Below are 15,991 nucleotides of genomic sequence, written 5' to 3' on the forward strand. Positions count from 1 at the left end.
ATGCTTTTACCCAGAATGCACCACAACAGCTCGTAATACGTTTTTACGCAACGTGAAGGAAGCGTCGATCGACATCTTTCCCCCACACCTCCGAATAGCACAGTTGGCTCCGTACAGTGCAAAAGAAGTTTAACATATGTACGCACATACGTATGTACACACATCGGCAATGCTTGTGCGCTGGTTGACAAGCGAACCCGCTCTGCGGCAGGCCGAGCTGGCGCTGCGCTCGGACAGCTTCTGCGATGTGGACCTGGAAACGCTGGCGGCGATCCTGTCGCGCGAGACGCTCAACGCGGCCGAGACGGTCGTCTTCGAGGCGGCTCTCGGCTGGGCCGCAGCAGAGTGCCGGCGATCGGTGGCGACGCCGACGCCCGGGAACATGCGCTCGGCGCTGGGCAAGACGCTGCACCTGCTGCGCCTACCCGCTATGCCCCTGAGCGACTTCGCCGACGGGCCCGCGCAGTCGGGCGTGCTGGACGCCCGCGAGACTCTCGACGTGTTCCTGTGGCACACGGCGCGCGGCAAGCCCGAGCTGCCCTTCCCGACGGCGCCCAGGCGAGGGCTGCAGCCGCGCCGCTGCTGCCGTTTCCAGAGCTGCACGTTCCGCAGCAACCAGTGGCGCTACCACGGCCGCTGCGACGCCGTGCAGTTCTCGGTGGACCGCCGCATCTTTCTGGGCGGCTTCGGCCTCTTCGGCTCGAGCGGCGCGCGCACCGAGTACGCGGCGCGCGTGGAGCTGAAGCGCGGCGGCACCGTGGTGGCGCACAGCGCGAGCCGCTTCACGGCGGACGGCACGCCGGCCACGTTCCCCGTGTACTTCGAGCACCCCGTGCAGGTGGAGCCGGACGCGTTTTACACGGCCAGCGTGGTGCTCGACGGACCCAGCCTCAGCTACTTCGGGCAGGATGGCCTGACCGAGGTGCAGTGCGAGGGCATCGCCTTTCAGTTCCAGTGCTCGTCCGACAGCACCAATGGGACGGGCGTGCAGGGGGGACAGATCCCTGAGCTAATTTTCTACAGCTGATGAGACTACGGGCACGCCAGCACGTACAGAGGTTTTATTTGTCTTATTTATTTTTGGACATTAAAGCTGCTGCTGCTTTAGGGGAGGCCTTGATGTAACAGTGAAATGGAAGTAGCTACCGCCTACTTCTGGGGATGCTACTGCTGTTCTCAGCGGGTAGTGGTGACGGTGATGAAGCTGAGACTGTATTGGGTGCATGGGTCACGAAAAAGAATTAGCTTTCCAATTACCTTGTGATGATGGAAATTGGAACGATAAGAGGACCAGCACACTATTGAGCACTTTCTATAACAAATGCCAAGACATGTTGGCTGATAAGCTTGTTGAGCAGGTAAGTACAGTGGTGCAGAGTAGGAGTGTTTCACTGAAAGCTGTTAATACCTGGTTATGCAATACATTTGCTCCAACTGAAAAAATTACACGCTGACAAAAGGAGCAAGGGTTAAAGTGTTTCGGCAAGAGTATGATGTGCACGAATTAATATAGGGCCATGGGTGTGTGAAGGTCATCTTAGAGACAGTGCTTACTCCGCTGCAGGGGGGGAACGTCTTCATCTTTCGAGGGTCATTTAGCGACTCATTCACTTCAGTCTGATGGATGGTAAGAGGGTGGGCTACCCACAGTTCACCCTTAGCAACTGGCATGGGCTCACTGTAGTGAAATGGTTATTTTATCACTGGGTGCATGGAGACACCCTTGACCACATCAGCAGGACTGTGCCGATCTCGTCATATCTCGGAAGCTCATCAGGATTTTGGGGCCTGGTAAATTCTTGGGTGGGTGACCAACCATGCACGCCAGGTTGTCCCAGGTGGATGTGGGGCTACTTAAACTATAACTAAACTATTTTTATTTTATCAGGTACGGCCCACTGAGCTATATAGATATTTTTCAGAAGTGACCTGGCCTATGTGGAAATGTATAGCAGCCAAATACTCTAAACACATGTTTCTACATGTGGAGGGAAAAACCGGAGGACCCGGAGAAAAATCCACGCGGCCACAGGAAGAACATGCAAACTCCAAATATACATGCGTCCGGGTCGGGATCGATCCCACGAACCTCCTGCATACCAGGCGAGGGAGATAACATCTCGCCACCGTGGCGCCCCTTGGTGGTCAGCAAAGGACAGTGTAGCAAAAGCCACTTTTGTACAGTGTTTCTATGCTCCCGAATCTAAACCACACTGACCCACATTGTGCAGTGTGGTCAATACCCACGTGGTGTCGGGAGGCCCTCATCCAGCAGTGGATTGACATTTGCGTGGGAGATGAGTGTTATCTTTAATAATTTCCTCCAGCTTCAAACGTTATTGACGAGGAAATGAACACTCAATTATGAATCCAATGTGTGCAGTCTCAAATGCCATTAATAATGCACAGTAATTCAGTTGTAAATGTCACAAAATAACAGAATAGTTGAGACCTACTTTTACTAAACGTATCCCAATTCAAGCCACGCGTATTATTTTCCGTCGTCTTGGAGAGGCACAGTGCGGCACTCTGATAAAACGCTGAGAGGTTTGAAATTGAAGAAAATGGCCACGAGAGTGCAAAAATCTAATAACACTGCCTGTAAAGAAAAATCATATAAATCATCTACAGCAGGGTAAATTTACACCGTAATAACTACGTTCTTTAGTGCTTTTAATCTAACGAGTAGCCTATTATGATGAAAGTTTACACTGAAATAACTCGCGTCTAACTTACCTTCTGCATACAATACATCAGTCACGTGTATATATTTTAGAGAAAACTAACATCATATATGGCCGAGGAAAAACGCGTAGTGTGATATTTTGGAAAGGCAGTTGCTATAACTTGTGGTAAAATTGTGTTCCTGATTTGTAAGTTGCACATTGCTGTGGTGAGGGAACACGTGATCCTTATGGCGGTACCCCGGGGTACCAAATAATACAAAATGTCCGAGGCAATTAAACATTTACTTCTGGGACTCTTTTCCAGGGATGTTACTTAATTCTAGATTTGAAGCTTTCGTGACTGCAAGGATTCATACTCTTAGGTTTTTTCGGTAAAGTCACGTAGGTAAAAAATAACAATAAAATAATAATAAATGAAAAGAACTCAATTAAATCACGACGTTTCGGAGGCAACACAAGTCTCCGTCTTCAGGTGGGACCGTCACAGCTAAAAATTTTCACTTGATACAGTAAATTTAGCTGTGACGGTCCCACCTGAAGACGGAGACTTGTGTTGCCTCAGAAACGTCGTGATTTAATTTAGTTATTTTCATTTATTATTATTTTATTGTTATTATTTTTTTCCTACGTGACTTTACCGAAAAAACCTAAGAGTATGGGTGTTACTCAACTCCGCAACTGGGGTACCAATCAATCCGAAATCGGTGCTACTCCGCGATCTCGAAACGCAGCGAGGACGATTGCGCTGAAACCCTGAACGCTCGCGGTACGTACCGTAGTGGTGCATCGTGTAGAGCTCGTCGAGATGAGTCGATTGCCGCATCGCCGACCATCAATAGACTAAAAATGACTGCATCACGGACATTATGCGAGAGCCAGGGTACTATGGTACCCTGGGGTACCGCCATGAGGTTCAAGTGTATATTTAGTGCTATCAGAAACAGATTATCATTTAGAAAAATGGCAGCTGTCATATAATAAAAAAAAATTATTTCATCCAGCATTTCCCGACGTAAAAAAGATTTCGGGATAAATTTTTAAGCATTTCTGTAGCCAGTCTTAGATTATATTAAATGTATAACTTTGTTAATATTTATTTTAAGGTTTTGAAAATGTTCACTTTAAAATGCAGTTCACTCAAAAAAATATATCTCACATTCTACAAATACTTTCAAGTTAGTAATGCACTATTATTTTAAAGGCTCTGTAAAGCACGGCTTACAACATCTAAAAATGTAGGTTATGGAGTGGATCACTTTTATAAAGGTCACGAAGATTTTAACACGGCTCTGTAAACAAGACACTGGGGTATCCTTTTAAGCTTTTGAACACACTTGTTCGACATTCAACTTTGTGCCAATTCTAAGACCGGCTGCTGTTCATTAATCTGCGGAGTGAATTCTCTCGCCTTTAAACACACGTTCAACAAGTATCGAAGCATCTTAAATTTGTAAGGGCCAATTAAATTTGACGCAGGAGTTGTTGAACAACAGTTAGTCATATGCCACATCTTCATAAGTCGAGGCCGTTTATTGCACAGCCGATAATTTTTAACGTGGTGGGATAGCGGTCGCTACCTGCTGGGATTTAAAATCAAACTCCAGTTGACATTTCAGACGCTGTAGTTTATCGCAAACACACGATCAGTCAATATTTGAATAATTATTTTTTTAAATATGGCTTTTGTATACGCAAATTGTGTAATGTAGCTCCAGTGTGTTTAGACCGTTCATTTGTGGCCAGACAGACGTATGTGGTTATTCTACTGTGGAGGTCGTTGCCATATGTCCCGTTGTGTTTCGCTCCACGTGCTGGAATCTTTCTTCAGAAACTGTTCCGAATATTCAGTTCTAAAACCTCAGCAAGTGAATTGTTCAGGAACTGAATTCAATGTTGAACTTCTGAATTTGGAACCTGGTGTAGCTCTCCTAACACCGTGGAGCAAACGTCCGGACGTTGTGCTGGACAATACAGAATCAGAATATTTATTTATACTGGAGGAATCTTATGAGCTATAAAGCTCTTTTTCACAGATGTCCAGTAGGGGCGGGTAAGAACGTCGCAACAACATGCAGCGTGGTATAACCCGAAAACACACGGGGGAGCTTGTTGATGATTGTTGTGAATTTCATAGAGAAAAGTGTGTGCCGTGTGTATGCACCGCTACACAATTTGGCACTTAATTGTGGCAAGGGTATTTACCATATAGCACTGACACCTGAACTGGTTTAATTGTAGTTTATATGTTGACAACGTAAAGTTTTGATCGGTGTTCTTGTTTTCATTGGTAATGTAGCATTGTTTAATCGTTGATGAAAAAAACAACACGTTGAACAACAAAAGCAAATTACTGCATGTTAGCACTTAAATGAAATATGGAGGTTATCTGTTGACATAAATCGTAGAGCTTAATGTATAAAAGTTCACAAAGAATATATGTGACGGAGTTTTGCACAGGAGTGAATGAGAGCGCCAGATGTGCAGCCAAGTCCGCGTGGATGCCAACTTATCATTACACGCTTTACACAATAGCCAAGTGCTACTTTAAATCTTGTTTTGGTTATGAGTACCTCTGTGAAAAGTCCTAAAACATTACGTCAGATTGCATATCCGTATTATTTTGTTTTGTAAGCTCAATTTTGTTTGAGACTCATTGCCTGAATTCAGTTACAGAATTTAGTTACCGCTACTTACAAAGGTAACGCTCGCATGGATGTTAGATGGCTATTTGCAAAACATAACTTTACACCGTGAGGTCAAACGCAGTTGGAGAAAGAGCCATAAAACGTGTAACGTTCACAAGGTTTAGGCACTCAACCATAAGATGTTTCACATTTAGATGTGTGCACCATTATTTGATCATTTAACAGCACATTTATTCATTATTATGCTGTTCATACCTGCACGATTTATTTTTTCATGGACATTCATTTTGAAGGGCCGTCAAAGTTCCCTTCGATGCCCGTGTAAGACCATGATGAAATGTGGCCGGAATTCTTGTTTTCCCTGTGAAGTGGAACACACCTCGGTTCCCTAATTAAAATCGCCATTTATTATTTACACCGTGCCGCCTCCCATGCAGGAGGGACTTCAAGGCCAGCAGAAGTCCACACATGCCCTCGTCCACTGTCACATCGAATCCAGATTTCATTGTAGTGTAAGAAAAGAGAATACTCTGCTGGGCGTGGGCAGTATTTTGTTGATGGAAGAGAACCCCCCAAATTAAACGTCACATTTGTGCAGGATGTGATGCCACCTAACATGCAGTGACGTTCACTTCCTTAGGTAACTGAATGTCCTTTGTATCGCCATGTGCTCTCAACAACTGCCACTCTGTCATGATGAGATGAGTCCTTGAAATTGAGAACTTGTTTACAGTAATTGTCAAAGCTCTCCATGACACTCTTAAATATAGAGCCAATGCCAATGTCACCCTGTACAAAAGTAGCGATATGTCAATTACATCTCTGGCGCGACTAAATTCTTGATTACCTGGCCAGTTTACAACAATAGCGTTGTCGGTGCTGCACACGTCTGTAAAAAGAGGTGTGTATATTAATGAACAAAAGCTGCCCGTAGTAGCATAACAAATGGTCGGGTTTAATTACTTAAGTATGTGTCTCATGCAGAGGTATTACTGGTATTCTGACCTGGATGTGAAACGTATTTACGTCTTCTTCCACTTGCACGCCCCTACAATTTTTGTATTTCACAAAAAAATTCAGGATTTGTCGCATTCTGCTCTCTACATCAGTGGCGTAGCCCGCTGAAGCTTCCGTTCTCATTAATGCACATCAAAGGAGTTGCAGTGAGCCTCTCGCGTAATCTTGACAAGTCTCATTTTCCACAGTCGCAAGTTCTCGGAGGCACCCGACTTTCAAAGTGTTGTTCGTCCTTTGGCTAACGCTCGTTCCGTGGTGTCCGTTATGTACCTCATAAGCTGTTCGCTTGGAACTACTTTTTGTATCTGAATCATTCTGTACAGGCAAGTGGGCTATCGCATTAACACAGATGCTCGTTCACGGTTGTTTCAATAGGTCAATACATGCACTGAGTGCGTATCGTCGTGTTTTTCGGTATTTACATCTGAATCTGTAATACTGTATACAAACGCCCTACGACCGACCGAAACGTCTGGAACACTCCCGATCTCGAAAGCTAAGCAGGTTTGAGTCTGGAGAGTGCTTGGATGGGCGACCACCACGCATTAAACAGGTGTTGTAGGCCTACTGCGCGGCAACTGTTACTCAGTGGAGGGGAGTGCAGCAACATGCAGTGTTGTGCAGTACTCTGCTCCAATGTGTATGCTCCCTGCCTTCACCAACCCTCATCAACCCACTCTGACCAGCGTGGTGAAGTATAACACTGGTCAACAAAAAAAAAATTCTGGCCTGGACTTTTGCAGCTGTTTTAGACTAATTTCAGGGTGCTGATTCCAAATCTGATCTCAGATTTGCTCTATCACATCATTTTTATGCTATCGGAATATCCCATTTTCATTGATTTTACCCGGAATTAACTCTGTCACTTATGATTGCAAGTTTTTGCGAGTCAGTGACTGCTTTAGTGTTAAAATATGGTGCTGTATTTTTAGGATAGTGTGTTTATAATATCATTTTATGTAGATATCCACATTTATTTAATATTTTTCTTCTGCAGTTTTTATTGAAAATGCAATATTTTACATCTCAAAAACCTGAAGTGATAGACAAAAACTGATACCAGATTTGGAATCAACACCCCAAAATTACCTTACAACTGTTGGAATACCTTATGCCAGAAAAAATTTGTTGACCAGTGTATAATCTAAATAACCCCCCCCCCCCCCGCCACCTGTGTGGCAGGGGGAGGCCCTCATCCAGCAGTGGATTAGCAAAGGGCTAAATATTTACAATTGAAAAATTGTAAACTGTTGTGCTTTAAAGTCGTTACAAGTGATATATTAAACCTTAAAATCACCATTTGTTGAAAAGCATAACAGTACTGTAATTGTTTTGTCACCTTCTGAAGCAATGTAATCTGCTAATGAACCTTCATACCATTAATTTGCTCGATTTCAATGCGCTAACAATGGACTGCCTTCATAATTTCACCAAGTGTTCTTTGGTGTTCATTTTGGTGGGGATTGTTGGGATGTAGCAGCTGAGGAAACACGTCTTATTTGTTTTAATGGACGTTCGTGGCTGTCAGTGCAATAAAGTGCTAATGTTAATGATTCCTTGCCACAGGTTGATCACTTTTCAAATGCTTCTCTATCATGTCGTCGTCGTGGTCAATCCACTGCTGGACAAAGGCCTCCCCAAACCATCACTATCCCTCGCCATCTTGCAAAAATAGCAATCCTCCCCCCCCAAGCACCTCCACACGAGCCGATTTCATCGCTCCATCTCTCCATGATAGACATCATCTCAGATGTGTTCCATTCGTTATCCCATTATACATTCAATTAGATAGCAATACTATATATAATGGGTTATGTTCTTGAATTCAATTCCATATAAATGCGGTTACAATTGCATTGTCATGATTAATGACATTCTAAATTCATTCCCATTTTTGCCGACATACTATATTCACATTCATGGTAATTGTGATAATTGCATTTCCAATTACTGGACCCTGGAGTTTTAGTGATTACCTGTACTTATTGTTATCAAATGGCTATAATCCCACAAATCCCCAGAATTCAGAACCGTGATAATTTGCCCAGGGCTGGATGATGCATCCGTATGTCGGTGGTTGTGATGTTCGCAGGGTGTGTTTAATGTAATCAATCCGTGTGTTCACATTTACATGCAGTATGCGCACTTGAAAGTTGAGTATTTTATTTAAGTATCGCTTTAATGATAAACCATATTACTTTGGATATACCCTCAGTATGTGCAAGTTAAATTAATAATTATCTGTATACTGTACCAATTTACGATTGCTTCGGCACATCTGGTGTGTTGCCAGAGAAATACGCAATTGTTCAATGTGTCCGGATCGCTCTTCCAACACCGTTGTGCTGAAGCAGTAAAACAAAACATCGGCACCTTTTCACGTGACAATGTTATTGGCTGTGTTGGGTGGAGGAGGGTGTACAACACACATTTGGATTTTACTCGTGCGATCTGGCCCAAAAGTCGATGACGACTCACAACGTTGGTGGCGAAAGCCGACACGTTCAATATACTGCTTATACATTAGTCTTTTTTTGCAGTATCTATGTGTGTATGTTGAACTTCTTTCGCACCATACGTAGCCAACCGTGCTAATCAGAGGTGCGGGAGGAAGAAATTAGATTTCAATCTATTATATGATAGAATTACAAGGTAATACTAACCAGCCCTTTGTGAATCTATTGCTGGAAGAAGGGCTTCTCACACCATGTCTGTCGTGGGGGGGGGGGGGGGGCGTTGGCCATACCTCACCATGCTGGTCAGCATGGGTTGTCACGAGGACTGGTTCAGATATCACCGAGCCTCGTTAAGTCGTGGCCGAGGATCAAACTCAGGAGTCCACGAATTCACAGTGCAGTGCGCCAACCACTGCACCACCGCTCCCTCGTCCTACATGCAACAAATAAGGTAATATTCCTAAAATAACCAACCCATTTTAGTTGCATCATCCGTGCATGGTCAGGGAAATTTAAAGGTCAATTTTTAAACAGCAGTCACCACTTGGAACGTATATTGCTTTGGTCATTTCAGGCAGCGTAGTCTTTGCCGTGCACCAATGCATCACTTGGTGCCATCCATCATATAATTACATCTTCATTTCGCCGTCAAGGGTATTTCTATTAAGCTGTGCAATTCACTGTTTTACTGTGTGAACGTCCTTCAGACACGTACCCCCGAAAGAAGAGGAGTTGGCAGCCTCTCACCAGCCTGATCGCATCAGACTTAAGAAGCTAAGCAGGTTTTGGACCTGGTCACTGTCGGGATAGATGAAGGGCAATAGAAAGCCACGTGTTCATTGTTGAGTGGCATTGGATGCTCCTGGTCACAACCGTGTACTACTATGGCGCAGTCTGGCTTTTTGTGTGTGCGTAATCTTAAAACTATATATATGGATATCACTGAGAATTCATTTCTTTTTGAAGAGTCTTTTACTTCGGAGTGGTTGGTCAAATCGATTTTTGGTGAATGTGTTTAGGAGGTGACCAGGGTTCCTTGGAGAAATTTTATAATCTTTCATGCTTCATATTGAAGATTGCCCTCACCGTTTTCAAGATTCTCCATGGACTACCCTCCTCCCCCCATGGCCCCTCCCGTCTCCCACCTCTCCCCTTTCATTTCGCCCTACTCCCCTCACGAACTCGCCTATTAATCTCCTCTCTCACTACTACCGTCCATTCACTCGCCTACCCCTGCTACATCAGATGGGTTTTTTTTTTATCCTGGAGAAATCCGATGAGCGAAAAAACTCTTTTTCACAGATGTCCAGTGGGGGCGAGTCAGAAAATTACAACAACAATAAAACACGATCAGAGTGCAAAGTACAGGAATAGAAAGCGAATCGCTAGCCTAAAGAAAACTAATTTCTTTAGAATCGCTTTTTGTGTTTAGTTTGTTGTCAATCCCCTACACCTCCGATTAGCACGGTTGGCTGCGTACGGTGCAAAAGAAGTTCAACATACGTACTTCCTTTCATCTCTCCGATCCAGCAGTCAAGGCCACCCTGTCGAAATCTCTCACTCGGCCTCGGCTCGATGGGAGGACGCTCATTCTCTACCGACTCCACAATATGGAACCTACTCCCAGTTATCCGTGCTCTTGACCCCCAGCCCCTGCTCAAGTCCGGCGTCCTCTTCTCTTCTGCCTTTGGCAGGGGTGGCCAACCTGTGACAGACCAAGAGCCACAACGTACCCGTGAGTTCTGCAAATAGCCAAGTTTATAATATATCATACAACATATACAACTTTATATTCTTGGTCACGTAGAAGGGAAATAATAACATATTTTTATTTTATTATTTCCCTTCTACGTGACTTTACCGAAAGAACCAAGAATGTGAATCACTGCAATCACGAAAGCTTTCAATCAAAATATACAACTTTAATTTATCATTATTTGCTATTGTGATAGTTCTCCCTTATGCCCCTTCGATAGAGTGGCATGTGGTGGATTAAAGGGTCGCATGTGGTTCGGGAGACGCCAGTTGACCACGGCTGGCCTATGGCTATCTGTTCTCTCTAAAGTATATTATATATTATCATCGGTAATACAAAATGCATTCATCACACTGATTTTTTACAGCATCTTGAGATGCAGTCGTACTTAGTAGTATTGCAATATCGTTACATGGGTTCCAACACTAACTCCGGCGGTCACCTCGCTTCCCTACAGGTTGGTGCCGTGCACGCTCGATGGATCCATCTCTGCGTGAATCACCAATTCCAAAAGACTTGTCGTTCTAACACGCCATTACACCCCGTGATATTCAAGACACAACACCAAGGCAGTGTGTCCTGGTGGTTTGGGAGTCAGGGCACTCGGTGGCCGCTGCTGAGGTCCTGGGTTCGAATTTGGACGGACGCGGTACCACAAAAACATTACAACCGGCTTCTCAAATGCAGCTGGGACGGTCGATAGGCTCGCTCACCAATGACTGCACGTAAAACAATAACATTTGTTTTTAATTCGGCTAAAATTGCAGCTCTAAGATTTAAACACGTCGGCTTGATTGACATGCAATCAACAATGCCGGGAATTTCAAAGGCGCAACACTCATGTTGTATAAGAGGCCAATTGAGGTGACCTCAGAAGTAGTTCTGCAACATACTCTTAGGTTTTTTCGGTAAAGTCACGTAGGTAAAAATAAATAATAATAATAATAATAAATAATTATAGAAATAATCATAGAAATAAAATAATAATCACGACGTTTCGGAGGCAACACAAGTCTCCGTCATCAGGTGGAACCGTCACAGCTAAAATTTACTGTATCAAGTGAGTAAATTTTAGCTGTGACGGTCCCACCTGATGACGGAGACTTGTGTTGCCTCCGAAACGTCGTGATTTATTATTTTATTTCTATAATTTTTATTATTTATTTTTACCTACGTGACTTTACCGAAAAAAACCTAAGAGTGTGAATCCTTGCAGTCACGAAAGCTTCAAGTCTAGTTCTGCAACATCTGCGACACCGCTCTGACATCGTTGATGAATGCGTTTAATCTTCTGTGCGCTCGCGCAACTCTTCCAACGCAGTGCCACACACAAAAAAGACGTTTAATTGAGGGTGCAAAACACTGACATTCAGAGTCAACAGCAGTCCAATTTTGTCACTAGCATCACTCCGATACTTAATAATACACTAGTTGACGTTTTTAAAAAGCTCTTTGACCGTGAATACATGGGGTTTTTTTTCACACAAATTGAAATTCGAACTTGCGACAGCCAGCCTAGGGACACGTATTACAAGTTTACAAGGTACGAGTTATTTGTTTTGGCTGCATCTTCTTTGAACAGATTTTTTTTGTCGCTCACTGGTGTAGCGTTTGTTGTCTTGAAGCTCTTGGCGCGAGAGATTAACCCTGGCGGACACAACGCGGACGTCCAGAATAAAACCCCGCCTCGTGCGAATCCCAAACATCGCACGCCTCTTGACTTTGATGTTCCTGCTTGAAGACACCACGTTGCCCAGTGTCGCACTAAGTTAGTGCGGCGCCTCTTGCATATGTTATAATGGGGCCCTACATGAAGAAAAAAAACACGCAATTATTAAAACACACATTTTTTACTTGCATAGTAAAGTAATTGTATTTTGCTATACTGCCAGATAATACGACAAATCGCTAACCTGAAACACCCAGTCAATCGTAAAAGTTGAAGGCGGTATATAGTACTATAGTAATAGAGCAAGTGCAGAATCGCTGAACCGGAATTGATAGCTTGAAAGCATTCAGCGCGGGGCCCTTGAAAGTGCGGGGCCGGTAGTAGCTACTACATATGTAGCTACTTTTGCTACTCGGATAATCCGGTACTGACGATGGCGTGACCATCAACCGCATAGGCACCATCAAGAGGCGAATGCGCACACCACCTTCATTAATGGCACTTTAAAGACACGATCCACACGAGTGTGGCCATGCAACCCAAACTGTGGACCACGTAGTGAACCACCACAGTCTTGTTCTTCGGTTTCAGTGTAATTTATTAGGTATAGCCCTGTGAGCCATGCGGCTCTTGAATCGGGTGCAACCGCAACAAAAACATGAACAAGAAACATATTAAAGTGACTACGCGCAACAGAAAAAAAATCCAGGAAAAAACAACAAAGTCTTCCATAAAAAGTAGAGGGAATAGCAAAACGACGCGAACTCTCTCCCGAAGCCCTCTCGTGGCGGACGGACCTCGACGTTTCCATTTAGCTGCTGGACATATTGGGATCACACACACAAGAACAGAACGGAATTAACTCAAGCACTTAGATAAATGCAGAATTCTGCAATCACAAGTGAGCGTGTTTACCGTTTGCGGCACAAAAATGTAAATCCACACCAAGTAAACAACGCATGATTAGCTCCATGCATAATTTTCATTAAGACCAAAAAAACAAGCCGTGCGTGTTTCACAAAGCCATGCAATGGACATCATCCATACCCCGTTGCTGAGCGAGCCGCGGACATCTCAATGTCATTAAAGTCGGCACGCCTTCGTGTGAGGCTCGCTCGCCGTGTCTAGACGCGACATCATCACTCACGCGGGCCTGAACGACTTGCCAAGGCGATGCCAACGGTGTACACCTGCCCCCTTGTGCAATCGGCTACAGAGAATCACTTAATGGACTGGTATTACAAGCACGTATCTTTTTTTTGCATCTCCCTCCCACCTCACACCCACCCACCCACCCAACACCCCCCCCACGATATGAGCAAGACCAGGCCCAGTGATAAGCAACGTCAGAGGTTGGAGGGACTTCCCTGGGAAATTTGCACCGAGATTAAAAAACAGAGAGCGATGCAGGAGCCTCTGCCCGTCAAGGTCGGTGACATCCTAATACGTTAAACCCTCCCGGGACATCTCTGGCGAGATTCGACTTTGCCACGTGTAGCCCGATAATGCCCTTCATTGTGTCGAGCGCCACACTGCCAGATGTTAGGATTAAATGCGGTTTTTGTTGTTTGTGGGTCAAATTGCACTGTACCTGTAAACACGAATAACCCCCCCCTCTCCCCCTTTTATATTATTGCATTCCCATCTTCGTTCTGTGCGGTTTTTTTAGCTTAATAGTTTCCCGTATTCATGTTCGTGGTTTTTGCTCCAATACACAATTTGGAAAACAGCATCGAACGTCACGGTGTTTAACCTTCGTGAAAGCGTGTCACCTTTCCTCACTTCCCTTCTGACACATGTTTATATTCCTTGCCGTATTTATTACATCTCAGTATAGCTGTTTTATTCTTGTAAATTATTTTAGGCTTCATTTTATTTTACTAAATCAAATGCCTCTTCGTAGTCTACAAATGCTAGACTCGACGATTTTTTACATTATGCCTTTTCCAGAATCTGATTAATGGCACTATGTGGTCGACGGTAGAAAAAAAGTCTTTCCCAAATCAGGATTACTCAATGGTGGTTGATTGGTCTGGAAATTCTTCCATTTAAAATGGTATCCATGGACAATGCATTTTAATCACAGGAAATTATTGAAAAACTTAAACAAGGAAGGCTGCAAAGTTGCACCAAAGATAAATGAGCAAACCAAAGCCACGGACAACAAGTTCACTAAACAAGTTGAGATACCCGACGGAGGTACACGATTGGAAACCACGTGATCGTACGTATAACTCGGTCAATTATCGATAGCGGATCAGAATCAAAATGATAAAGAGGTAAAGGAGAGGTTGGAATTATTTTAGAGAACTAAGCTTGATCGTGGAAATCAAATTGCCATTGCGCCAAGATTAAAACTTTTTTTAAATTAATGTGTACTGCAACCTGTTATGAACCATGGTCATGGACAAAAATACGATGGAAAACTGTCCTTCCCCGTACCTCCGATTATCTACGTACGGTGCGAAAGAAGTGCAACATACATGATCACAGTGAGATGCCTGCTTGGAATTATACTGAGAGGTGGAACACAGGAGCACGTGGATCAGAGAATAAATGCAAGTTATCAGCGTCGTACTGACTTAAAAAAGAAGTGGTCTTGGGAAGCACGTGTCACCTGGAGGGAATGAGTTCTATAGATTAGTGGATTCTGACAACATGTGGGGGCTTACATGCAACAGTCGATAGATCATGGCTGATGATGATGTGTGCAGGTCAATTTAGGCAGCTGAATAGTCTCAAGATTACTTTCCCACAGGCTGATTGCAATGGTTGACCGATTTAAGCACAGACTCAATCCATTAATTTTTTGGGGCATTGCCAAAGCACGCTGGCATGTTGTAGAGGGTGTGTTAAAGACTAGGTCGTGGAACGATTGGCATACCAATCGTTACAGTGCTATTAATGAGCCTGTGATATAATTCGCAAGAGTTGAATGTTGTGTGCCACTCAGTGTGTCGGCTCACATTTCTCTTAATTTAAACACTGATCACAGCATCAAATTTGGCAAAAAAATACATTGTGGGATCGGTTGTTCGCGCGAATAAGATGTTTATATGTTGGCATTCATGGCAGTTATATGTTTAAAATGAGATCAAAAGGAGATGTAGGTATGATTAATATATAAAGAAAATACATTCCAATTCCAACCAATCTCAATCCAGTAATGGATGGTCTGCCCAGTCATCATCGGTTCAAGGGTTGTTGTTTTTACCATACTTCTTTCGCACGGTGCAAAAGAAGTTCAACATCTATACATACCACGCTGGTCAGTAAGAGTGTGAAGGAGTGGCAGGGCAGCACCAAATTGATATCACGTGGCCACCGATGTTACTCACCGCCGGACGCCAAACTCGGATCGCCCGTGTTCATCGCGCAGCGCGTGAACCACTTTCTACCACTCCCCAGTAGAGCAGTTTTTGAGTTGAGGCTTATCAGTTGAGCAATTTGTATATGCCTTAGAGGAATAGCTTTCAATATTACACAACCCTTTGAAAAGAAAAAAAACATGCGCAAACCGATAAAATGCCCAAGGAATGCTTAACTGTTGTAAGGCCCATCTTCCAGGGTTTTTTCCCCTCACCTTTCAGATGGAGTTAAATGCATTTATTTTTGTCACCAGCCTCGTCCATCCGCTGTCATCCCTTGTAGCACAGTGTTCTTCTTTGCAAGGCCCACGGGCAACCGGTGACCTTTAGTGCAGCCCCTTGACGTGCCGCCCCAGACAATACGCAAATGTGAAAACACCTCCATCGTGCTGT

The 15,991-nt window shown here is 44.0% G+C and overlaps 1 protein-coding gene across 4 annotated transcripts in view; it reads left to right on the top strand.

Annotated features, from left to right (window-relative positions):
• The window catches only part of LOC144723620 (BTB/POZ domain-containing protein 3-like), a 34,777-nt gene extending 31,612 nt beyond the window's left edge, over nucleotides 1–3,165 (top strand). For all 4 annotated transcript variants that reach the window (XM_078602498.1, XM_078602495.1, XM_078602496.1 and 1 more), the window contains one exon: nucleotides 212–3,165. In XM_078602498.1, coding sequence (XP_078458624.1) covers nucleotides 212–1,027 — 816 coding nt within the window. In that variant the 3' untranslated portion in view covers nucleotides 1,028–3,165. The remainder of the gene's footprint in view (nucleotides 1–211) is intronic.
• The last annotated feature ends 12,826 nt before the right edge of the window (nucleotides 3,166–15,991 follow it).

Source organism: Lampetra planeri, chromosome 18, assembly GCF_965212315.1.
Source record: "Lampetra planeri chromosome 18, kcLamPlan1.2.h2, whole genome shotgun sequence".
NCBI classification, from domain to species: domain Eukaryota; kingdom Metazoa; phylum Chordata; class Hyperoartia; order Petromyzontiformes; family Petromyzontidae; genus Lampetra; species Lampetra planeri.